The sequence below is a fragment of the Mugil cephalus genome, chromosome 4 (assembly GCF_022458985.1).
Source record: "Mugil cephalus isolate CIBA_MC_2020 chromosome 4, CIBA_Mcephalus_1.1, whole genome shotgun sequence".
Lineage (NCBI taxonomy): Eukaryota > Metazoa > Chordata > Actinopteri > Mugiliformes > Mugilidae > Mugil > Mugil cephalus.
The window spans coordinates 2988551-3014944 of record NC_061773.1 but is presented as its reverse complement, the minus strand read 5'-3'; the positions used below and the strand labels follow the sequence as shown (position 1 = coordinate 3014944).

The following is a 26394-nucleotide window of genomic DNA, read 5'->3' as shown; positions in this document are numbered from 1 at the left end:
TTGGAGTTCACATTGTTTATTCAGTATTAAACAAACAGATGATAATGCGACTTCCAGGACAGCAACTCAAACCGACGTTAAATTGGGGTAGTGTAAACACAATGACATTATAGTGGACTACAGTCTAGTAACAATTCAGTCGGGGTAGGGTAACTTTCAGACTATTAACGGAGGTGACCAGCCCTTAAAATCAATATGACAATTCCATCCCAAAACAACACAATAAATCCATAAAGTCAACACTCTGACATTTCTGTGGTCCATGTAAGTCTAACAAAAACACTTCTAATACTGGACACGAAAATCATTTAAAGTAAACTTGAGTTTTCTTCCAGTATTACCATAATAGCTTGCGTGAATACAAGGGGATTATTTCAAAGTGAGATGACAACCTTTCTGGTGGAGAAACAACATCAGATCCACATCTCAAAATCTTCTTGAAACTCCAGAGATTCATCTAAGTGCATCAGTTCATCTGGGACCTCTCTATGTCCAACTAAACGGAGTGTACATGAATTGTAAATCAGCTCTCAGTCATAGACTGGAGTAGAATTGGACGACTAAATATAATTTAACAAATTTAATTGGTTTTGAAGTTTTTCAAACCAGACATTATACTAAAAAGTTGTCTTATCTTGTTTATTATGAATAGCACAACCAAACTTTAGAACTGACAATCAGTCTGCTGCAACCTTGTCATTGCACTTTACAGACCATCAGGAGAATTTTAGATTTTTTATTTATCTCCTCAAAGGGCTGGGAGAAGGCATTTTAAGAAAACAGCATGTAAAACAGGTTGCTTTAAAAACAGTTGCTTTTAGGCAGAAGATGAGCGAGTAGCCAAGTTAGCCAAGTAGCTTGAAAGATAAGATCCTGCAACTTATTACCAAAGGCTACCAGGAAGAGGACCTGTACTACCTTGCTGACATTAACTATTAGGCTCAAATGCACAAACTCTAAATTCATTAATTAATTCATTAAAATTCCTGTGCCCCTCAGTGAGGTTTATAAGCATGTGGTTTTTGACAGTCAATCAGTAAAGATCAAGGCAACATTCTCAGGTCAAATGTGGTTTACAAGATCCCAAATCAGCACTTATGTTCTAATGGTCCAAATACGCGTTTACATTTGTTTATCAATTAAGGGCAACGTCGAAGATTGTGAAGATTTTCACAAAAGTAAAGTCTTTTTATGCCTCGCACCACTCTAGGGCTCAGATCTTGAATTTCCAAGTATTTAAATCATGTTCATATTGCAATAGCACATTGTTACTTCTGTACATATCATTATATCGTTTAAATCAATTCTCCCTTCATAAAACTATTCTAGGTAGGCTACTCTTTGTAGCCTACTTTATAAAATCGCATCATTTTCCAGGGCTCTCCAGGATTTCGTTTCCGTTGAGTTTGAACATGTTGCATTCTGTGAACAATTCAAAATGGATCTTGCATTTTCTGCTTTGGCGATTGCAGCTGGGCTGCTGTAGTGTATTCCCATCATCAGTGTCAGATTCCAACCCTTAAAATAGAGTTAAATCTAACACAGCCACGTTAGCACTTCTAAGTACAAGAGGTCTAAAAAGTAAGGTAAGTAAGAACAAACTCTTCAGTATTTCCAAGAAAAAAAAATGAAGGTAATTCAACAGACAGGAGAGAGAATTGTGTCAAGTAATTTTAAAATGCACAACAGATCAAATCACATCTCAAGAGGTATTGGGTTGGAGAAGGTATGCGCCGGAGCATATGAGAGTGCAAGCCTGTTATCAAAAGTGTACCATTCATACTACGAGCATATGGATCTAACTTAGCATAATGTCTTGAGATTTTCACTCGAGGAATTAAATTAGATGTTGAGCAATGTCTGCTTTACAGAGAGAGCCCGGCAAAACCCGATAACACAGAAATGTGATTTTCACATTAGAGGAGAAATGCAAATATCTTAACTAAAATCTACAAAACAAGGATTAATACAGATTTGGTAAAGACGAAGGAACCTACTTGAGAATTCAGGCCTTAAGCTATAAGCCAAGGCCATTTGTTCACATAGCAAGATCGACAGAGAAAATTGAAACATATTCAAAAGATGATGCCTTCCAGTCCTTTACCAGAAGAGCAGGAATTCACTAGATACAGTCAAAATTCTCCAATGAAACGTAAAAGTAAACAAGACGTGAGACATTAAACCAGGAGAGATTTTTGATTAAGAATGCTCTCCCTTCACATGTTAGTGTTGCAGATGCTATCAACCATTCTCTCTGTGGTGTCCACGAGCTTTACAGTACTCATTTATTAGGACCCATCACCAGGTTGACGCGTGACTCTCTCATTAATCTAAATCTATCCATTAAGCAAAGATGCATATGAACAAAAGAGATCCATCTCCTATATTGCCACAAGCCACCATTTACGTTTTCTCAGATTTGTACAAAGCAACACGAACAGCGACAGCAGTGGGTTCAAAATCTCCCACTTGGGCTGTGAGTGTCACAAAGGCCACTGTAAGCAATAAAACTGGAAGAGTTTAACCTTGCCAAGGACAGGAGGACAGCCTAGGTTTCTACTGAGATCTGAGTGTCCATTTTCCCATTATGCTGCTGCTCTTATCTACAAAAACACTAAAATCCGGTTAACTGGAGCCATTTTCTCATTTGCCTTTGGAGGTCATTTTTCATGCTTGGGGAACTCAAGTCATTCAGATGACACAAGGGGCTCCATTTTAACAATATCTTGTTCGGAGAGCTCGCAGAAGCCCAGTCTGAGCAGCCCAGCAGACACTCATAGACCACAGCTGGAATTCACTGTGCACCAGCTTTGTAGGAATAAACCAACAGTAATGACAAAGCAGGGAAGATTGCTGTCCCATTGGGTGATCAATAAAGGTATGTCGAATTCACCAGCAACTGCTCTCAGCATCTTTTGCTTGGCAAACACTGTAGGAAACAATGAACATATCGCATGGCCAACTAGGCCAGCCAATATAATGTGAACTACTTCTTATCTCTGATAAGACGCTGGTTGAAGTTGTTCCTGGGCTCGTGGGAATTCATAGCAGGCATCTACTTTGCCCCATGTGGCGTTGGCTAGGGCCTCAGGAGGAGAAGCAAAGGCTGCAGCACTCCATACAGATCTCTAGGCAGTCTGCAGACTCACAGCAGGCGTCTATGATGCCACAGTCCATGTCACAGGGCAGGTCACAGTCACCACACTCCTCAGACGCACAGCAGCAGCAGAAACACGAGTCGTCCCCCGCACAGGAGCCACAGGTGGCACAGTCCAGCACAATGTTGCACAGAGTTAAGAACTCACAAAAGAGGCAGGCCAGAATACAGTGAACGCAGCAGTCTGCAGAGAAAGAGACGAAGTGAATTTCTTCATATTATTCTTATTTTATTAGTTTATTTGCATGGAAGCAAAGACAGTGTTGAAATCCTGCTGGCAGTAGCACACTGAGTCACAGTCTGTCATCTTAAGGGAGTTAAAAAAAAACACATTTCATGTCTAACCAAATGTTTTTTGGTAAGAAGGCTGTAATTTTACCCCTCTGCTCAACAATGTGCCTACTTCTTCTTCCCTTGGCTGAGCTCTCACTATTATAGGTAGTCATGTAGAAGCCATGACAACGTGTACTTTTGGGTCTTCTATTTCAAGTTAGTGAAAAGAAAAGGCTGTCCCCTAAACCAACACTTACCTTGAGGTAAAAATGACTGTACAATTTGAAGTTTGTCATTACTTTTCAGTGGTGGTGGATCAAGTCTGCTTGTTTTTAAAAACAGAAATGCTGACACAACCACTCAAACCATGATAAGAGGCTGTAGAATAAACCTGCATTTCAAATGAGACAATGGAGGAATGCTAATCAGGTTGGTTTTTGATTTTTAGTTAATCACTTTGCAGTTGGGATTAACAGCGAGGAAAGATTTCTATTATATTACAAATTTAGACTAGGTGAAAAGTACTAGTTTACAATAAGTCAGTTATCTTTTCAGCTGACTTTTTAAATTCACCGTGTTACAGAAAATATGCCAGGGAAGCTTCTGATCTTCTCCTCTCACCAGACAGTTGGAAAAACTCTCTGACGCTGAACCTTGCTATCTATTCCTGCCTCGCCTTCTGTTTCACACACTCTTAACGTCAGTATCTGTATCTCACCGTCCTGTGCCTCTGTGGGAATGTGGGAGCTGTTGCTCTTGGAGCTGCTCTTGCTCCTCTTGCTGCTCTGGGAGGTGATGGAAGGGTTGGACTGCAACTTCTTGGTATGCCTGGGTCCTGCTGAAGAGGACGAGGAGGTGGATGAGCCACCCCTCGGGAGGGAGCCCAGCTTAGGATGCTCATGGGGTCCTCCGTTCTTGACCCCGTTGGACTGGAGTGAATGTGTGTGAGGTGTGTGGTGTGGACAGTGTGTATGAGTCGAGGGTGTGTGTGTGTAGTTCTTGGCTCCGTTGCGAAGCTGGCTGTTGGGTTGCGTCCGGCACGGCTGGGTGTGGTGGATGGGCGTCGATCTGGCTGCAGGTTGAGCTGTGGACCAAAAGTGCATCCTTTAAAAATAGACAATAACCCTGTTTTAAATCAAGTCAAGCTTTTTTAGTGTTCAGCATGCAGACTGATGCAGTGTCGCAGAGACGGAGGCCCTGGGAAACTGAGTCCAATTATGAAGCCCACCCCATGGGCGATAGCTCATGGGAAGAGCTATGGTCTTTCTGAGCCGACCCCTGATCCTGCACGTCTAGACTCTTACACAACTAGAAAGGAACAGCAGGAAGTGGTGTGAGACAAGGAGAGGGGAATTCTTGTCTCTTGGAAAGCTCTGCAATAATCTATCTGATGCTTTCTAAGAATGCACTTTTGACACAACATATACCATATCCACAAACAGAAGTACTTTAGGATGGGCACATGGATTAATATTGACTCAATATGCTTACCTCCAACGCCTCAGCTAAAGAAAAGGAGGCAGGAAAGCTCACATTCACTGCCAAGCCAAACACGCACCATGAAAGTAAGAATAAAATGGAAGCCTGGTTTTTATATGTTATCGTAGTATTTAATCCCAACCTATTGAACCTATATTTTTTTGGTGAACTGGAAGCATATAGTGCTGTGAGCTGCGGTGCGACTCAACTATTTTTTAAAAATAAGCAGACGGACACATACAATTCAACGGCAGTAAGAGACAAAGAGAGTGTGATCCTGGTACCTACCAATAAAACAAGCCAGGCAGTAAAAGCAGACCTTCGATAACCACTTGGAGACAGATAACCCGAGCAGGCGTATTTTGATTGGCTGATGGCTTCGGTAACGCATCCAGTCCAGTGTTATTAAAGATTCTTTCATTCAGCGTTTTCTAACTTTGCTCCAGATGTTTGGCAGACTGCAGGGTCAGTGTGTGTGTGTGCATATGTCTGCATGAGTGTGTCGACATGCATGCATTAGCTCAGGCTGCAGGGCTGGTGAGAAGAAGACACACTTTCTTCTCTTAGGTATGTCAAAAGTCAATACCTGCTGCTCCCCTGTGTTATGTCTTTCTCTTTTCCTCTTTTCTTCCAAATATCAATCTCCTCCTCTTTCTTGTGGCTACCTTTTAGCACTTCGCACAACACACTTTGTTTTAACACCCTTAGCTGGCCAGGATGTCGGCCGGTAAGAGAAGAAGGGGATTAGAGAAAGGGGAGGGGGAGGGTGTGCACAATTTTTCACCATTCCCCTTAGTTCTGTATTGTGCTCCTGGGGATTTTGAGTTGTTGAGAAATTCATACTTCTTATGAGTTTGTGGTGTGTGTGTGTGTGTGTGTGTGTGTGTGTGTGTGTGTGTGTGAATACACTACATGGGCGGATCTGGCAGGCAGACAGACAGGGAGAGAGACGGGGAGTCAAGACTGTCTCCAAACAGAGCTTGAGGTTAGGCCCACTCACACACACGCACACACACACAAATATATGCAAGCAAGAACACGATTGGACACACACTCATGCACATGCACACACAGAGAAAAAAAAAACAAGGTCCCTTTGTCTGTGATCAAGAAAGTTAGGGAGAAGGATGGAGTGAGGAAGAGAGTTGAAGAAATGGGTTGATGCTTGTGCCTTTTTCTGTCTTTTTTTTTTTCTTTTTCTTTTTTTGGGACCAGGAGGATGCATGGGTGTGACTCATAAACACAATGATTCAGCAGTGGGAGCTGGTTAAAAATAACAGAAAGATAAAGAGCCAAATGACTGTGGGATTAACATGATGAGACAGGGAAACCACAGAGAGTGCGTGTGTGTGGTGCTAATACAGCAGTGTAGTCCAGTGTGGTCCTGCAAACTCTACATGGACAGTGTGCCTGTGCAGATGTGTTCAGCCTGGAAAGAGAATGAGTGAGTCACCATCCATTGAATGCTGCAGCACACTGCCATGCGTATACCCTCCACCTCTTCCTCCTGCTCCTGGCGGTTCTCAGCTACCCTGTACTTACACACCTCCCTCCCAGACCAGAGAATCGCTCTCTCTCTACTTATCCTTTGCTGGAATGAGTCAACATTAAGACTGTGAATCCTGTCTGTCTCTGTTCCAGCTGCTTCACCCAACTGTCTCTTCTACAATATGTCTGTGTTTCTAAAGTGTTGAAAAGACGGAATACAGACAGGAAAGCAGATGTGAATAAATACAGTATGCACCTGTACTGAGGGAGAAGTGGATGGATGCTGCGGTCACCTACAGACTTCTGTATGCTGACTTACAGTGCAAATGTATAAATGTATGATCTTCTGCAATATCAAGCAGAATACAAGAATCAGTGTGTCAATCCAAGATGAAAAATAAAGACATATGTTTGCTGAACTCAACTGGCACAAATAAACTGTTGAAACATTTGCACAACATTTCAAAATCCCAGTCAAACTGCTCTGAAGTGCCTGTAATTTGCCCCAGAACCCATATTACCAATCGACTCCTTTCTGGGATTTTCTTTCATAGCTGCATTGTTTTTAACTCCAAGCCAAAGCATAAGTGTCAAGTACTAAAACTGTGTGAATTGGAAAATGATATGCTGGTGCTGTAAAATGCTATTTAAAACTGTTTTCAATGAGACATGCCCACATTTTTGGCTGCTTTATAGTGCTCTAACCAACATTACAGTGTAAATGAGGCCTGTTTAGTTGCACCCAGTCACTACACTGAAACAATCATGTGACAGCAGAGTTCACAGCACAAGACTGGTGAGTCAGAATGAGAGGTGAGTAGGACAAAGTTGTGACTCACTTTTGGAAAAAAATGCCTCTGTGGATCATCCCACGGATATTTGATCAGTTTGGGATCTAGTGAATTTGGAGGCCAGGTCAACATCTTGTACTGTTGATGATTTTGAGCTGTTCCTAAAACATTTCGTGTGTGTGTCTATGTCAGGCTACATCCTGCTGGAGATGGCTGCTGCCATTGTTATGGGGTGGGGGTGCCTGGTCTGGTCTAGGTGGGTGGTACATGTCTAAGTAACATGTAATGTTGTGGTTGATCAGTGCAGGGACCCAAATTTAACATAAATGATAGATAGATAGATAGATAGATAGATAGATAGATAGATAGATAGATAGATAGATAGATAGATAGATAGATAGATAGATAGATAGATAGATAGATAGATAGATAGATAGATAGATAGATAGATGCTTTATTAATCCCACACTGGGAAATTTCACAATTTTATATAATAATCCTCATATAATAATGAGGAAAACCAGATACCCTTGAAGTTGCACTACTTCTATGGTGACAACAATTCAGTTAAGTATTTGTAGAAATGTTGAGTAAGTTCTCATTATGCTTGCAACCTCTTATTATAAAAATAGATCAAATAAAAATAGATACAAATATGGATGATGATATTGTCTAGGCCACATGGGATCAAACACTCTCAGCACACATAAAACTGACAGATAGCAAGTTGACTGATGTTTTCGTGCCACTGAATGTTTGCGGCAAATCCTTTCCTATACCACAAAAAACAGTTGTGGGTATGAGTCTTTATATTTTGTTTGCCAAGTTCTTTGATTTTGTGTTCCCATGAAAACATTAATTATGATGTGAGTTGATGCGAACAACAACAACTGGAAGAAGAAAGTTCTGGAACAACTTATCTTTTGACTCTTTGATTTTCATCAAACTATGACCAGAAACAGTGTTTTCTAATATTCGAAGGAGAAAGGACTGTATGATATTCAACAAAACTAATGGCTGACCTGAAACATCAACCAACCAACATGCACACACGACTCCTGATGTGACACCAAACTTCCAACACTCAGCTACGTGTCATGTTATCACCGAATGTTGTTTATGTGTGTGTGGTGCTTAAAACTAATTCAGAGGAAAGAACAAAGGCTGAGAGAGGGAAGGTGACTTCCAGCGTCTAGTCTCTAATTAAAAGAAATGTCACAGTTCTGTTAGATTCCCCAAAAACCACACCAGGCACACACCTCCCCTTTGACAACAAAATAATAACAAACAGCTTTGCTCAGCATTTCCCTTACACATTCACATAAATAGATCATGTCTCCTTTCTCATTTATGTTCATCCAATCTAGTGAAAATATTTAAAACCGCTAAAAATAAACAAAGTGGAAGTCTTATAAATGCTACTGTGATTCTGTCAATAATTAATTACACGTGTCATTGTTTCCAGTCCAAGCCAGTGTAAGCAGTTAAACATCTGCGAACATGTGTATCCTGCTGTGACTGTGACGTCAAACACAGCGTCGTGTTCATGACATCACTGACTCAGTGTGTTTCAGTGTGTGCTGGAGTGTGTGTGCGAAGGCTCGGGTCGTAACACACACTCCCATATGTTAGCAGATCTCGCTGCACATTGTTTCAGACAGCTTGTCGCAGGCTCAGGGCCAGACACATACTGCAGCTGTGATGTCATCAGTGCGAGACAGAACATATGGGTGGGAGATTTTTCTGTTTGTGCTTCTGTTTCCTCATGCTCTCGCTCACAAATACCCTCACACATGCACACATTTACAGATGTCACACAGCCATGATCTCACCACCAACCTGAGTCACAGCTATTTTATAACGGCAAACTCTCATTATGGAGCCAGATAAACAGATGATTGAGTCATGGGTTGCAGCTGACATATTTCACCTTCCTTCATGCTGATAGTAGGTCATGAGGTTCTCAGGAAACACACAAACCAACTCACACAGACAAAAACTAAACAGACAGTTACGACGGATAGATGTGTAATTATGTAGTCAAGCAGACATAAGCTGACAGTATTCACCTGTGAAAAGGATAGTTTGGAGACTTGCACTGTTTAATTTGTGGTTCAGGTCCTGTGAACACATGTGGAATTGTGTAAGTTGCAGAGGGAGGAAGCCATGGATGAAGGGAGGAGGCACATGAAGGCTAAACCAAAGCCAATGAAGACTGGTGTGAATGGCGGTACATTTTGTTCAGGCCTACTGTAATTGCATGACCCTCCCTGCACGGCATATGGAACTGGTGGATTTCATAGATTTTACTGGGATGTAAAATAAAGCAGAGTTAAAGAGCAAAAGAGACGGGGAGAAAATCAGGCCCAAACCTCTTCGTCTTCCAGCCTGGGCCTGAAAATAGACAGCAGACATAACAGGTACAAACATATAGACGGCAGACATTCACACACCTACTCATTTTGAAACACTGCATTCACCTACTTATCCGTTTCCTGTCTGAAATGCTGGTTATTCAGTTACCACAAACTAGCTATTACAACGGAGCTACTTTGTGTGTTCATGCATGTCACCCATAGCTGGCCCCGGATTCCGGGAAAAACGCTCACAGTTTTCTAACACACGCTTGGATGTCAGCTAGTCCAACCCTCTTCTCACCCCTAAATTCCTCCTTTCATTCATTACTCATTCACTTACGCCATCCCTTTTTTTTCTGGGAATGACAGGAAGAACAGATTTAAACCACTGAAGAGCAGTTTGTAGGTTAGTGGCCAACACTGAGACAACTAAGCTAGAATTTTGTGGGTGTTATTGTTGTGGAGACTGGTCTTCAAAAGGAATAAATGACATACTAGAACTAGCTTGAGAAATAGGTTGAGATTCTTATTTCAAAGCAGAGCGAAAGCAAATAAATGTGGTGTGGTAATGGCATAGCATGCTTGCGTAACCTTTGGCTTTGATACAGAGGGTTGAAGGGACTGCACATAAAGTAGAGGGAAAGAGAGTCCCTCTGTTCCTGAAACAGAAGCGTTGGAGTCTTAGCGTGAGGGAAGGGAATGGGTGGTGTCGCTGATACGAGGAAAGAGAACTTCTAGGTATTGTGATGCTCCTTTCCAGCCATACGCCCACTGTGCAGTGTAATGACTAGAAAGCTGAAGATTTTGGAATACAGTATAGACTTGGAGAGCTGAATGTAAACACAGCACTCACAACATGATCATCCACCCATTTGCAGTTTTCTTCCTCTGTCCCCACTGCCAAAAACCTATTTAATTTTACAGCAGTAAAAAATGTTACTGGCATGGAGCCGTAGAAACCGTTTCACAGATGGAAAAAATAGGGACATCAAACAAATTAAAACAGAACTCTAGGTTCTCCCATACAAATGAAAATAAAACGATTTGTTATAATGCAATTAGTTAAAATCAATCTTCAGGAAATGGTCCTAAATCTAATGTGGCATGAGTCAGTCCATCTTCCTACATAGACAGGCAGAAATAGACTTTCACAAAACAATGCACTGTTTATTCATGGTTTATTTCCCATTTCTATTTTATTCGCATCCCCAAAACTGATGGATGAACTCAACAACCTTGATAGAGTAAGACAAGTTCAGTGGCAAGCCATGCAAGTGGTTATGTGAAACCAAAATGTAAATTTCCCCTAATGTCTTTACTTATTATTGGGCTGTCTTTTCTGCTAAGTTTAGGCAACAGAACTATTTGGTTAGTGTCATAATATAATTCACGCTCCTTTCACACTGTCACTGTATTAGAAAGCCTTTCTGACAGAAAGCCCAGAAGACAAACTCTGTTCGCCATTAACTGCAGCTTTCTATCTTGCTTCTGACCACTAACCATAAGTGCACTTCAGGCTAAATTCACAGGGACCAATGGGCTGCAAATATGATTCACAATAACATGAGGTGTGGTTTACTTCAACTTCCTGAAGTGACATTCCACAGCTTCATCGTGTAATTCATAAAAAAATGAAAATGAATGATAGTATGCGACCAGTGAGACACAATGAAGCAGCAGTGCTGCTTAAATATTGAAACTGAAGTCAAGTGAGGTTTTAAATGAGTGGTACCACAATACCACAAGGGCAATACATGCCCATACTATTGTTGACTTACAGACTTAAAGACAGGTCGATAGAATTCGTAGACAGTAATCATACAGAGTTGTTGGGAGGGAACTTGGAGTGAATGGAACAAGCTAGCCTGAATGTGACATCAGGACTTTGGCTCTCTATTGACCAAATCCCAGAACATTTAGGGGGATTTATTTTGATTTGACCTACCAAGATGTCCAGTGAACCCTGAATAATCTAAGAGACTAGTAAATGGAAGCAAACCCCTCAGTGCCAGTCACACACATCTGTCGTATTCTCTGCGCTGCTCTTACAATCCCAGCTTCAAATAAGACAGGAACAGCAAGAAAATCAGAAGAAAGTGGAAGAAAAGGTGTTTCATTTCCAGAGTGTAGGTTCGGATGTAGACTTTGGTGTATTCAGAAATCAGAAACTTAACCTACTTAGCTGACAATGTAGATATTTCTGTCTGTGTGTATGATTACCTGACCTATTTCTTCAGGGTGTGCAAATTGTATTTGTTAAAGGTCAGGACAATGTGACTCATCAGATCAGTAATGGAAATAAAATCTCACCGGTCTCTTTGTGCATGTGTGCATGTGTGTGTGTGGTGGGCGTTTTACTCACATGTGATACTCTTGTTGGGTGTCGTGAATGTCGAATGTGAGCGGCTGTTGTTGTAATTGCAGTTGTCTCCATCATCGCCTAGCAACCTTTCTGAGGGGCCATTTGACCTCAATATGAGGGGCTCAGTATAGATGTGGGCCACATCTACAAAAAAGAAACACACAAATAGGTAGGTACAATTAAAACAATTAAGTTTTCAAAACATGTGGAAGAGCGCAATGTATAATATTCATGACATGAACTGAACAAATCTCTGTTTACACATTAGTAAAGTATATTTCACAGGTCATTCAGACTCCCCGTTTCCTTTTCTATTATCTGAAATCACCAGCAAACCATTTCCCCACTAGTAGTAGTCTTGTCTGCTCCCATGTCATTTCCCATCCACCAACACTTAATTAATTTGAACAGTTCTGCTGACTTCAACAAAGCAGAAGATTTTGTCTGTTGGTGTGCGCTCTGTCCTAAACTTGCATCTGGAAGCAGTTAAATCCAACCCCTTGTGACTGTTTAGGGGTCTGTGCATGCTTGTGAAACCTGAAATCTGTGTGGGTCTGCATGTGCATGAGTGTGTGTGTGTGTGTGTGTGTGCGTGCCTGTTTGTGAGTGAGAGCTGATGTGTGTTTTAAACGAACACATAAGAAGACATACACATCATATACATGCAGTAAATACATGTCTGGGTGTTTTATGTGTCCAGGTACCATGCAGTCCTCTAATGAAGCTGTTATTATTCAAACGCACACATATATACAGTATGCACACACACAACACAGAGGCCTTCAAAGCAAGGCAGGCGCGGGCCTCTCAGAGGTGCAGACTCATTCCTGGGCAAATGGGAGCCAGCTGGGCTTGATAAAAACACACACATGCTCACACACACACACAAACCAAACCGCGTCCTGTGCGTGGACTCAACACTTCCCGGCTGTGTTTATTTACTCTATCCACTCTCCCTCACTTCTCTATCTGTCCTCTCTTTCCTGTCCACTGCCTTTCACCCTCTTTCTCTCCGGTTCACATTCACTCTCAACTCCCACAAATAAATTCCTTTGCATATTTGGCATAATTCTCTGGATTAATTCCCACTTATAAGGCTAAGAATATATACTGTCTATGCAGTATATATGCTTATGCAAAGAAGCCAAAGAATCCAGTAAAAACAGTAAAAATAAAATGCTGATCTTTAAGAATGAGCAGAGTAGTTGACACGATCCATATTTTTAGTTCGACTAGTGTTTGTCCATGATTGATCAATGTTTTGTGTTGCTGATTTTGTGGAAATAAAAAAATACTAATCAATGCAAATGAAATGACGTTGGACACCTTTGAAATGAAGCAAAACAAAACACACAAATTCACTAAGTAGTCGCAAACATTACATAGAACAGAAACTGACTGAAATTTGTCATTCAGTTAAAGGATTATCTTATCTTAAGAGCAGTTACTGGCACAGTCTGTTAACTCTTGTATAAAACTGGTTAGAAAGATAAGGGATCCAGACTATGTGAGCCTGCAGAAAATTTCAAGATTTATCACATGGGAAAATGACAAAATTCTCAATTTCAAATGTCAGAAATAATGATTTTCCAGCCGCATCAATTTTTCCACTTCATTGATAATCACGTAAGTAATCAGTGAAGATTTTACTATTTATTTGTGAAACCTGTAGATAATGCTCTTCAATTAATTTATTGATTGAATAAAAGAGAGACAGTAACTTCACAGCAATGTTATTAGTATACTGACACCATCCATTAGCATGCCTGAAGACACACTGAAGCTGTGTTTCCTTAGAAGATAATGTACATATCAAAGCTCCTGGTCTCGGCCACTCTGTCACGCAAGTTGGTCTGACCCTGATGAGGGGGAACAGTGTCTTAAGCGCTGCAGGATAAGTGTTTACTTTTGCTTTTGTAAACTTGTGTGTCCAAGTGTATGTGAGTGTATCTTCACAGGCATTTCTGTGTATGTGAAGTCGTAAACAGGACCTGGTGGGATTCTAAGTGCTTCCTGGTCTTCCGTTCTATTGGACAGTGGTACACACAATCCCCACACCCATAGTGTGCACAAACACAAACATGAGACACCTACACTCATACCCAATTGTTCTCATATTTATCACTAGCTCTTATCACACACACTTTTGTCTCTCCTGCATGTGGAAGTGATTTCTAAGCTTCCACGCTGTTTCAGCCTTTAGATACGAAAGCCACTAGTAAGACCTGCTGTTGTCAGTACTAGTTTAGAGATATGTTAGTTGATTGTAGGTCATGTGAATCAGGGACAATCATTGTACATAGTATGTATATATGTATGTTGCTGTACATCCGTTCACCTGTCCATCATTATTTGTATAAACTTTTGACAATAGTGTTTAGTATGTGACGGTATCACACCATATGATCTATAACATGGACTTTAATGAGACGAGTTTTTAGAAAATATTCGTCAAAATAATACAAAATAATTTAAACAAACCTCCCTTTGTGGTTAATTTTCATCATGTCTTGTTCTGTTCTCATTCTCTGGAGGTGGATTTTGGGAGCAATTCAGATGTTGTGAAGGCTGCATAGAAGAGCAGCGTAAGCAAAATTCAGGAAAAGAAAGGGCAGTATTCTTCAGCGGAAGGTCACAGGACATCACAACAATAGCTTAAAAAAAGAGTCCAGTATCATTTTGTTTGAGAAATGTGTGACAAAAGCCAAACAGTGCATGACTACCCTTGTTGAAAAAAATGCACGTTCAAATCAAATTGTCTTTATTGGCCTTGAGAGTACAATGTACACAGAGAGCACACCTGAAGTAGTAGGCAGACATGCTTGGTCTCTGGGGAGCAGCTTGAAAGGTTTAGGTGCTTGTGAACTTAAGAACCGAATGCTGCCTCTCTGAGCACTTGTCCATATATAATAAATTCTCTCTTTGCAGCAGCCACACATTAATACACCATGAAAATACATTAAATGAATACACAAAGTATAAGCATATAATACACCTGTACATCCCTACTGAGTACATGCTCAATATTCTGAGCTCATGAGTATATCGATGCAACAGTGCACTAGTCTGTTATCTACTTAGACTTCTGTTACCCATGGAGTACTATGGGTTAAAAGTGTATGGGACTTGTGATTTAGCCAGTCAAAGCATTCCGTCTGTAAATCTACAAAACCACGATTGTTGGAACTAAACACATTCCCATGAAACACACAGTGCCATCCAAGCAGGCCTTCAACCAATCGTGTGCTGGCACCAGCATCAAACCACCAAACCGCTCAACCTCAGAGCCATTTTTGAGATCTGAGGAAGATGAGCCTCTAATTAAAATCAGACCAGAGCAATCAAGAGTCGCTGAAAAGATCTGGCTGTGTGTTTACACGTGAGAACGAGCATGTGTATTTGTTTGTAAATGCTTGACTGTGTACCTGTGCGTGTTCCTGTTCGTGCATGTTCGTGTGTTCTGACACGTGTCAGTGAAGGGGGGATTCAGAGGAATTTTCACTCTCCTGGTAAATAAACAGGTAACTATTAAAGCATCAATATATGGATCTCATAGGGTCGAGGCTATTTATATGAGCAGGCGAACGATATGACATATCCTGGATCACCTGAAGAGGCGCACATCATGCTGTTCCTCTGGGCTCGGTGCAAACTCAGAAGGGGGGGTGGTGTTGGTTCATAGAGAACAGAGAGTTTACCTGCTTCCTTTCAAACTACCTCAACCTTGTTTTAACAGCCTCACCATAACTTCTGTAGAAGCACAGAGCTCATGTGTGTATGCACAGGGACCTCTCTTAGGTGTATACATCCCTTTGGTACACGTACAGTGCACATATGCACTTTCTCATCACTAGCAGACAAAAGGAAAAAGGCATGCACAAATCCAACACATGAGGTAATAAAGTGCAACCTTCATCTCTGATCTCAAAACAGCTTTGTACTACATTTGATCATATGTTGCCCAAACACAATTAAAAGAAGCTTTATAGTAGTAAAAGATGAAGAAAAGAGAAAACATAAGTTTTCTATGATTTTCTTTTCTGTTGTGAGTAACTGCAGCCTTCCTTGAAAGGACTAAATTCTGGCCCGACGATAAAGATAAGAGTAGAAAGAATAGTAAAGGAGCAGAGTGATATAAGGTGAAGAGCAGCGGAGCAGAATAATGTTCAGCAGAGCAGAGTTAGTGGTGAAGATGCCATAGTAGTGCTCGGGATAGCAGTAATGACTGGAACTGATTGAAACCACACAAGTACACGGGGGTTCTGACCAAGATGCAGGATGATACAAAGAGAAGAACGTACAACTGCAGTAGTGGGTGTTTTTTAGCTCTAATCAGAGAGATAAACACATCTGTACATGCACACAAAAAGAAGGAAAGAGGCGAACGTTAAACTGTAATCCAGTCAACAGCAAGAAGCACACACACAGAGTGCTGCACTGGAATATGTCCAGAAACAGAGATTAGAGTTGCTGTGAGAGAATATAAGCTCATTAAACACAAAAAGTGTCTGCTGTTGAACAGGCTTAAGAGGAGTTTAATTGTGTTACTTTGTCTGTAGGATTTTTCGGGTTCACAGGGAAATAGAGTGGCTTTGCTAACTGTATGCTATACTGCTGCATCAAAGACTAATAAACAATGGGATTTTCCAATTAGGAAGACATATGTTAGAGATGTGCAGTATGTCATTTTTTTGTATTTATATTTATGATTTAAAATAAATCACTCATATTTGTCATGTGTCAGATTTTTTTTCCTACAATCAGAGAACACATTGGCTGTCGTCTGATGGCTTAAAAAGGCTTCATGTGTAGAAAACCTATATCCAGGTGAAAGATAATGGATGTCGGGCATAAGTTCGTGTTCTCTTCAATGTGCTCTCATTGTTAAGGGTCCAACACACAACTTGAGATGAAAACATGAAGCCTGAGTCAAGACACAACATCTATAGCCATGGACACAACAAGCAGACGTCACACAACCACCAGCAACTTGTCAACAGGGTACTCCCACTCATTCACACTCATACTACATATTTTGCTTGTTTGTGTGCAGATGTCTGTTTATAGCGATAACATGATGCAACAACTAGAGACAACAACAACACACCAGAGAGGGTTCACCATCACAGTTTTATCTTCACAATTTAATAACAGCTCCCTAACTCAGTTTTTTTTCCCAACGAGAGACAGTTTTCTGACAGTTTGTATGATCACATCTTGTCAACATTATCTGTCTGCAGCTTATGTCTAGCATCATGGGGATTAGAGACTGTACTCGAGCAGGCCACTGCTGAGAGAGGAAGAGAGAGCGAAGAATGCAGGCCACCAGAGGAGCAGTAGCCGATTCTCAAATGTTTGCGAGGTGGTAAAGGAAAATAAAGCATGCTCATTTTCGTCGTTCAAATATGCAGTAAAAATGCCTCAAACTGCTCCCAGTTTATTTCAACCTCTGTGAGAAACCAAATTAGACACAAGGTTCAACAAACCTCAGGGACCAAAAAGGGACACACAGGAAAATGGCTGCACACTGGAGCCAAGAGAGAGATAATATAAATGTAGTTCAGACTGTGACATAGACAGAGGGTTTATTTTAAATGACGACAGCACCAGACTGAACACAAATGCTAATCTACTCACAAAAAGGTATGAAAAGCAAAACTCACAGAAAGCAGACAATTACCTTCTATAACCTCGATTTCTGGCTCGTACAGTGGGGTAAACAACGTGTTTGTACCAAGCAGAATAACACACATACATTTTAACAAAACAAAACAAAATCTAATAAAAGGATGTAGGCACTTATTCTGTCTTGTTGCGACAGTCTATCAGTTAGACAACCATTTGCTGTTTAAATGTTTTGTTTACTACATATAGTTGGCACAATAGTTGGATTTTGTTAAGTTTGGACAGCCTGGAGGCTATTTTGTCATTTTTGCCGAATCTTCTCACCTAGCTTTTGAGGTGGTAGATATATACATATTTATACCTAAAAAGCTTACATGAGAAGATCATATTTCTTATTTTTTGGTCCTGACACGTGTATGGTACAAAAATTTTGATGCTTTCTAATGATTCCCATAGACCACTCACTGGCCTGATGAATTAACTCACACACTGAATCCTGATGGTCCAAATAAAAAAAGATATGCTCGAGATAAGGCCAAATCTACTGTGTGCTAAGAGCTTTAATCGTGAAATTCCACTGTTTATTTGCGGGATAAGGAAGAAGTAACTCCGTATTCAGCATGATGCTTTACTGTTAACGCCAAATGATATTTTCAGCTTAAAATAATAGCAACTGGTTTTCCTTCCTTCAGTATAGCTTTTCTTCTCTACACTTTAGATATGCATAAGGTTTGGCATGCGGAGATCAGTATGGCGAAATAACTGCCAAGGTTTTCATTTTATTTGGCCACCTTGAGAAATGTAACATTAATCAGCTGCAGCTGACTAAATTTGCTTTCCACAGTTGGCAAACCACTGGAAAAGGCCGACTAAATCTTTAACCTCCTACCTCTAAGACAATGATAACGACACAGCTCATATCGTGGCTCGCTTAAAATTGCATTTTTCAAATGGCATTTTTGGAATGAAACCAAATTAAAGTGTTCGCCCCTAATCAGGACAGTAACAGGAAGAAAAGACAACGACAAGGAAAGTGAGTATAAACGGATAGACAGAGGGAAGAAGAAAATAGAGTAGCAGTGGTGAAAGAGAATAGCATGTGTTAGTGAGAGGATCCTACTATATAAAAAGAGCCTCATTGTATCTTCATGTCTGAGTGAGAGCAACACTCACAACAAGAAGTGGCACACATCTGTCAACACACATATCGCCATTTTATGACCTTGTGATGACTGAGCAGAAATGATTCACATCTAAATATGCAGTGCATTATGATTGGCTCTCATATGCTATCAGGTTATTGCTTGTGGTAGTTAAATATTTTTTTTTTGCCACCTTGGAACTTGTTCTGTCTTTCTAGTAATTCACCAGTAGCCAAAAGTCTGATTCAGTCTCATGCAGGTCTATGCATGTGTCTGCGGAGTTGTCCGTAGCCTTGAAAGTACGCAGAGGGCTGGGTGAGGGGGAGTGTAGCAGAGCTGAAAGCAGGGCCTTGTTGCCTTCGGTGGTAGCCTGACCAAAGCTCTCCTCCACACCCTGGCTCACCTACCTACCTCAGCCTACACACATACGCGCAGACCAGACAACCAAAAGACATCTAACTTTAGTAGGAGAAGCCACAGTGATATGTTGTGTTGACCTACTGCTGAGCAAGTACATGTAGGACATGTTGAGGCACAAACCACCTGTTTAATAACTGTATAACATAATATATATATTTAGGAATTATCATTAGATCTACCCATTGCGGTAAACCGCAGTCAAGCCGAGAACAAGACTGTGTGCGTGTGGAGATTTTATTTTTTTCAGAATGAACAAAGTAATCATAATGGATCAGGTTGAGACTTGTCTTTTTAGAAATTTGAACAAAACAAAAATAATAAAAAAAAGAAGTCCATCAAACATTGAACATATTTGTGGCAGGTTCTCATAGCAACAAGCCACTTAAATCTTTGCACACTACCCTACTGTTAACCACACCTACACTAATTACCCCATAGGACCTGCCCTCTGATCTACAGTCAGTGCTGTTGTTTTCTCACTGACGTTTGAGGGAGTCTGAATCACTTTAGCTGATCCTGGTTGAGTCACTGAGACACAGAACTGCCTGGAGTTGAGTCCACGTCCTCCTGTTCCCTCCACAGGATCAGACAATCATTACCATGACCAGCCTTTAAAGGGGAAAGGGTCATGGGTTCATTCCCCAACTCCCAGGAGTGCCATTGTGGTATTTAGGCATTCCACAGTGCTGAATCGGTCCCGACCCTTCAGATCATCCAAGGTGGTACGTCCTCCGGCACAGACCAGTCTCCCATCACCTCAATACAACAGTTGTTTCTGTCACTGAGGAGGCCTCTGATCTAATGAATCACAACGACATCTAAGATACACGCATAGAGTGGGACATCAAGAATCAATACGTTTTTGTCACACCGTTTGCTAAGTTTACTGTTCTGTTCTTAAAAAACATTGAAGTAGCTTGCTGCTGAATCCATTTTAAATTGAAAACCCCAAAATTGTGTTTTGGTCTGGATGAGCACAAGAGGATACTTCTGGAAAAGATGACGCACGCACATAGATCTGCTTCCTGTTTGGGTCTCAGTTACGTTTCCTTGTCTGATTCGTCACGCCCCTATCAAGTGACCCTTTACCAGAAAATAACAAAGACATCAACCCCAACAACTACCAGAAGTTAGTTCAACACTATTGACTAATTGCAGGCATTGCTGACCTTGTTTTCTATGTCAGCAGCTGTTGTACTGTATTTTTTTTTCAAGTGGCAACTGCCTACATGCACAGAAAACCAGCTGTTATTTGAGTGATTTGCAACAATTTCAGTGTCCCGAACGGCGTTATCAGTCCTGCATGGAGTGGTTTGCATTTCCAAGAGTTATGGATAAAAATGATTGCTGGAATACATATAAAGTGCACATCTGGACAAGGATTGTTTTTGTATGAAACACATATTTTAAAATGGAAAAACATGTTACGACGAAGCCATAGTAGAAGTCACTACAACAGAATTTCTACTATTGGTAATTACTAATCATTAGTCTCAAAGTCTTAAATTCAACAGTGACTGATAATTCTTAAGCTGCAGGAAACAAACACTAACCTATGTAGAACTTCACAGTTTTGAATACAACCATTTTTATTATTATTTTTTTCAGTCTTATGACTCATAAAGAAAGACGAATGGATTACTTGCAGTTATGCAGCATTGTAAATTCACATACACACTGACCAACAAATTGGAGAAGCCTTCACTCTCAGCACTAATCCCACAGCTCCCTTTTTCATAATAAAAGGTTTAGACTTTTAATAGGGTAACTAATTTCTACTGCTCCATACAGAGGCAGCCACATTTATATACAGACGCCACACCAAAAACAACAACGGGGCCTTTACAGAGTTTGGTGTCAGCAGCTGTAAACATTAGCAAGTTTGAGACATGTTCAGACCCATCACACAACCTTTTCTACGGTCTTTTGTTCTTTCTTCCAACACATAGACACATAGAATCCCTTACTAATCTAAACACTGCTGGAATGAGGTGAATGCTCTGTGTATTTTCTGCTGCAACCTGTCTCTTACCTTCACTAGGACATGGCTTGGGGCTCGGGCAGCTGTCTTCTCTCTCCATGTCTGAGGTTGTGTGTGAACTTGGTTGTGGAGTTGGTAGACCGGGGTCTCCATCATCGGGTGGTTCTGGAGAGATGGCAGCGGCATTCCTCTCCTCGTCCATGGGAGTAGACCTGACTCTTATGGGAGGAGGTGAACGAGCCTGAAGCAGAGAGGAGACAGTATTAATACAGATTAAGGTACACAGGGAGATGTAAGAGATGTGTCATTGTCAAGAGTGATGTCAGAGCTAATGATATAATTATACTTTTAAATAATAGTTTTTCATGTCTTTAAATTTACATTGCCTGAATAGTACCAAAAATGGTACTTATAGTAGCAGAAATGTCAGTATTTAATTATATGTAAAAGGGGACTAAGATTAAACCATGAGATAGAGAGAAACAACAAAAAAGGCACAAGAAATGAATCAAAATTAACAAAGCATTTTATTCTATTTTTAAACTGAACAATACTAAATGTTAGATCCATGTCTGTTGAATTTTATAAACATGGATATGAATATTTCTGTCAATATAGAAATGACAAATTCAATAAAGCTGCACATTTGCTAGATGATGGCAAGTATTAGTTCATGTTTTGTTGCTATTCATATGTAATGGTAAAGTCACTGTTTGACATTTTTAAATTAGTTAGATGATAATGAAGATACAGCAAGAATAATACTCATCACTCTCCTGTGTTGTTTACATTCAGTGGATGCCACTCGTTTATATTTCAATACAGCTGTCATTTATTTTCTTGACTAAAGCAGTTTTTTTTTCTTATTTTTGAAGGTGCTTTTTTTAAAAAAAAAAATCAAATGATAGAACTTTTATAATAAAGTGATGTCTTCAACATGGGAACTTTGTGCTTCCATCCTGCCATGATTGTCATGTGGTACAGCTACCATGGGAATATGAATAAAGGCAATATTTTCCTTTTTTTATGCTGGGATCACTTTGGGAAAGTCATACAATTTTTGTTGAAAAAGCAATATATATATTTTTCTTCTGCTAAAACACACTTGAGGATCACTTTCAACTCGAAGACGACATGAGGGTTAAACAGACTGGCACGACGACAGCTTTACTTTATATCAACTGTTTGTATGTTTTTGTATGTATATAATCAGTTCTTGCCTCCTTGCTCTCTGAATTAGGGCTACCTACATTCACGACACAGCAGGTCTGATAAACAACACGCATTACAGCCAATCACATTAGAGCACGCGCACGTTCTATAGCTTATTAAGATTCAACCTATATACCTCACGTGCCAGTTTGTTTGGCGCGCGTCTGTCAAAGCAGCTCAGCTGGGCAGCTGTGTGCGCGCTCCCGTCTCTCGCTGCGCACTCTCGGCCCCCCGAAAAGTTTTGACAAGCCCCAACTTTATTAGTTCTCAAGAAAAGAGTTTACGGAGTTCACATCGCTTCATAAACATTTATTCGTCCTTAATGAGCCAAACGGGGCTCTGCTTAAAACCCCTGTAATGGTACGAAGTTTACAGAAGGTTCGATAACAGTCGCAGCGCACATTTAACAAAGTGCCAAAGTTTTTATAGTAAATATGGACTTATAATATAGGTTTTAGCCTACCTTTAAGAAGAAGGGTTCTTTGAAATTTGGAGGATGAGCGTAGTATATCTTACTGTTAGATAATAACGGGCGTATTCTGTTTACCTTTATTGCATGTCAGCGCTCTGTTTTCCCAAAACGAGTCCGTGCACGCACAGACCCAACTCATCTCCAGTGTGGGGATCCTTCTTTTCTGTTCCTGGGCTTATGCCTCAGACAAAACTTTCTGCAGCAACAACAACAACAGCGAAGGGCTTCTTACCTTCTCTCTGGCTGGGATTCTGTGCAGCCGACCTTTGCACTAATTCATTCTCTGATCACTCCAGGTGGACTTGAAGCCCTCCGGGACCTGTCCTGTCCCCTCTCCCCTCCACTCTTGTCACTTTCCACGATCGCCAAATCTCTCCACGGCTCATGCAGGTGATCCAAACTCCCGATTCAGTGCATTTTTCTCTCCAGCGGGGATAGTTTTCTCTCCGCCTCCAAAGTTTCTTTCTCCGGCTCGCCCCGTCCTCCAGCACACCAGATGTTGGGAGGTTTGACTCTGCAGGCAGCTCGCTGAAATCCCTTTGTTTGCGCTGCAGCTTTCCTCAGCATTCACTGCTATTCTGCAGCCACAGACCGAATACAGCAGCAAATCTGCCCAAACCCTTAGCAAATGAGCGGTAACCTATCCGTTGTGTGCATTCAGTCTCGCCTCTGTCCTACTCGCTCCCACTATACTTGCCTCAGACTTCTGCTGTTGGACAGGAAACAACAGTCAGCAGTGATTGTGCTTCCTCCAGGCTAGAAAGTAGTTGGGCTGAGCTATACTGTCATATAATTACCGCTTAACCCGAACCAGACACAGCACTAACACAGGCAAGCTTTCATCAGGAATTACGAGCTCAGAAACCATATGTCATGTCATTAATAATAGGCAAACAGTTTGTGAGAAGAACTTTTTATTTGCATTAGCACCAGTACAGTTGCTGCTGCTATTTATGTGCACTCACCGGTCACTTAAGGAATACATATAGTAGCTCTGGAGGAGGTATGTTGTGGTGCTGTTAAAACGCATGTAATAAACAAATAAGACTAAAATGGGGTTGCCAAATCACATAAGACAACGCAATAGCACTACAAATAAATTAATAGTCAGTAGATCAACAGGTATTTCAGTTATTTTAAACTAATGCTGAAAACCATAACTTTCATGAAGCAGGGATTTAGCGGAGGACTTATTCAATAAATGCATTCATTTCCCCTAGTGTACCTAATGAAGTGGCTGGTGACTGTTTCTCCAATCTATGCTGTCTATGTAATGATATAGGTTAGAAACTTACACTATCATAGTGAACTTATAGCTTAGTTGCTGATTTTGCCTTCTAGTACAAAAATATACGCCATTCAGGCATAGCATTATGACCACCTGCCTAATGTTGTGATGGTCTCCTTCTTCAAAGCATTTCTAACTTGTTCCACAGCATCAGTTTGGGATCTAGTAAATTTGGAGGCCAGACCTTGTGCTGTTCGGCATGCTTCTTTTTAGTTGTTCCTAAAGTGTTCCTGTGTGCGTGTTTGTGTCAGGCTGCATCCTGCTGGGGATGACTGCTGCCATCAGGGAGAGTCATTGCTATGGGGTGGGGGTGTCTGGTCTGGTCTAGATGGGTGCTACATGTCTAAAATCCTCAGGAATTAATGCCAGGTCCAAATGCTTCCCAGCAGGACAATGAATTGTCTCAAGACGTTCAATGTTATTTTTATTTGTGGTTTTAATGTTGTGGCTGGTCGGTGTATGAACACAGTAGTCATTAGATAAGATAAGATAAGATAAGATAAGATAAGATAAGATAAGATAAGATAAGATAAGATAAGATAAGCCTTTTGTTTTATCCCAGTGTTGTTACATAAACATTGATAAGATGCCAAACACATGGACAACACTGAGCGGATAAGAGCTGACCAAACATTTGTTCTTCTGCTGCCCTGTCACTGCTTTTAGTTTACGTGCTGCCGTGACTCAGAGTGGAAATTTCCCTCTTCATTCATACTGGGGCGCATAGTGTCTTTAAAGACCAAACAGCTCATTTTGAGAATGATTCATCCTAATGATGGTAATACTTGAGAGCAATTACAAGAAACCAATCCAAAATACATTCCCACCTTGTAACGACATCGGCTTGCTATTACACTGACAACATGTGTCTCATTGTGAAACCGGTCTATCATCATTTGTGTCACTTCGGGAGCTGGATAGGTGAGTTGCCTTTTATTAAACATATGAACACTTCATAAGGTTATGATGTACTCCCTAATTCTGTACGTGATCAGAGATGTGGTGAATAAATCTGCTCTGGGAACACATTTATTACGTCAAGCTGAAATACAAATACTCAGTGACTGTTCTCAGCTACGGACAAGAAAGACTATGTGCAATATACTGAAATGAGACATTTTTTTTTACTGCCTCATAAATGATTACAAATTGTGTTCTCAGTTTTACACAATATCTAAAAAAAAAAAAAAATATTTCAGGATGTATCAAAAGACCTGTAAAATAAGAGATGAACTAATATCAGACACATTGGAACAAATTATGTCAAAGTATCAAAACACTGAAAGCAATAAGATAGGCTGAATAATGCCACACAACTGTTTAAAGCTAAGGCTATAAAAATGACAGGAAGGGACTAATTAGTTGCGGTTCTGGGGTTACATCTAATACAGAAGGATACTGCACATGACAGACACGCCTTGTCTGCTCCTGCCATGTTGACACCTGGGGGTTAGCTGTGTTTCCTGTGATTGATGTTTGCAGGTGTGACAAGGGCACCAGGTAATTCACGGCAGCAAATCTTCTAAGGCTTTTTGAGGCAGGCTCCATTTTTACTAACAACTAGATATCCTCCCATTGACTTTGTCTATGCAGTCACTCATCGGAGGCGGTCAGACTTTGACAGTGAAATATTTGTAGGATTTGCTCTCTGCTCATAGCACCTGTTTGGGGTGTTGCTCCAGCAGGGTTTTTGCTTTTAGTCTGTTCCTTCGATTTATGAAATAAATCCAGGTATGTTACTTATAGGACAGATTGAAGTTCAGGAAACTGACATTATGATAAAAGTATTTTGTTTTCACATAATGCCTATGGATGTAAAATTGAGACATCATTCAGAGAGGCTGCTTCCTCAATGTAAATGCTGCTTATGGAGGTCTTAAAACAATAAACCAGTGTCTGCAAGTCTCTTTGAGCTACTTCATATCAACACATTTTGAGTAGCTGCCCTCCCTCCCCACTGCTTCACATGCATAACTTACCAATTTGTCATCGACTGCGGGGGATTTTGAACAGGGGTGGGACGAGGGCACTCCCACATTGTATCATATTAAAATTCAGAGTTCATTTCCGTTAATTCACGGGATCACAGCGTGTTAATGAGGAAATTCTCGTCTCTTATCCCATGTCATCATGTCAGCGAAAAAAGGGATGGCGCACAATTACAGTGTTGAGACAGGCAAACAAACCGCAGCTTCAAAAGACCCTGATAGTTGTTGCTATTACACTGTGGTTGCATTAAAGTCTTGTGTGTGTTTGTACAAGATTCAGGTCCTCCACCTATTCCAGCGGTGAACAATGAGAGCCGGGAAATTATTTTGTCATCAGCTTCCGGAAAAAGCGTGTGCTC

At 40.8% G+C, this 26394-nt stretch overlaps 1 protein-coding gene across 1 annotated transcript; it reads right to left on the bottom strand.

The window, feature by feature from the left end:
* On the bottom strand, positions 1–23463 carry mdfi (MyoD family inhibitor). Its single transcript, XM_047584215.1, has 5 exons — positions 22992–23463; positions 21127–21316; positions 11908–12051; positions 4149–4514; positions 1–3341 (listed from the first exon to the last, which is right to left on the bottom strand). Exons 2-5 carry the CDS (start codon positions 21275–21277, stop codon positions 3088–3090), a joined length of 915 nt encoding a protein of 304 aa, XP_047440171.1. The 5' UTR covers positions 21278–21316; positions 22992–23463; the 3' UTR covers positions 1–3087.
* Positions 23464–26394: the final 2931 nt, after the last annotated feature.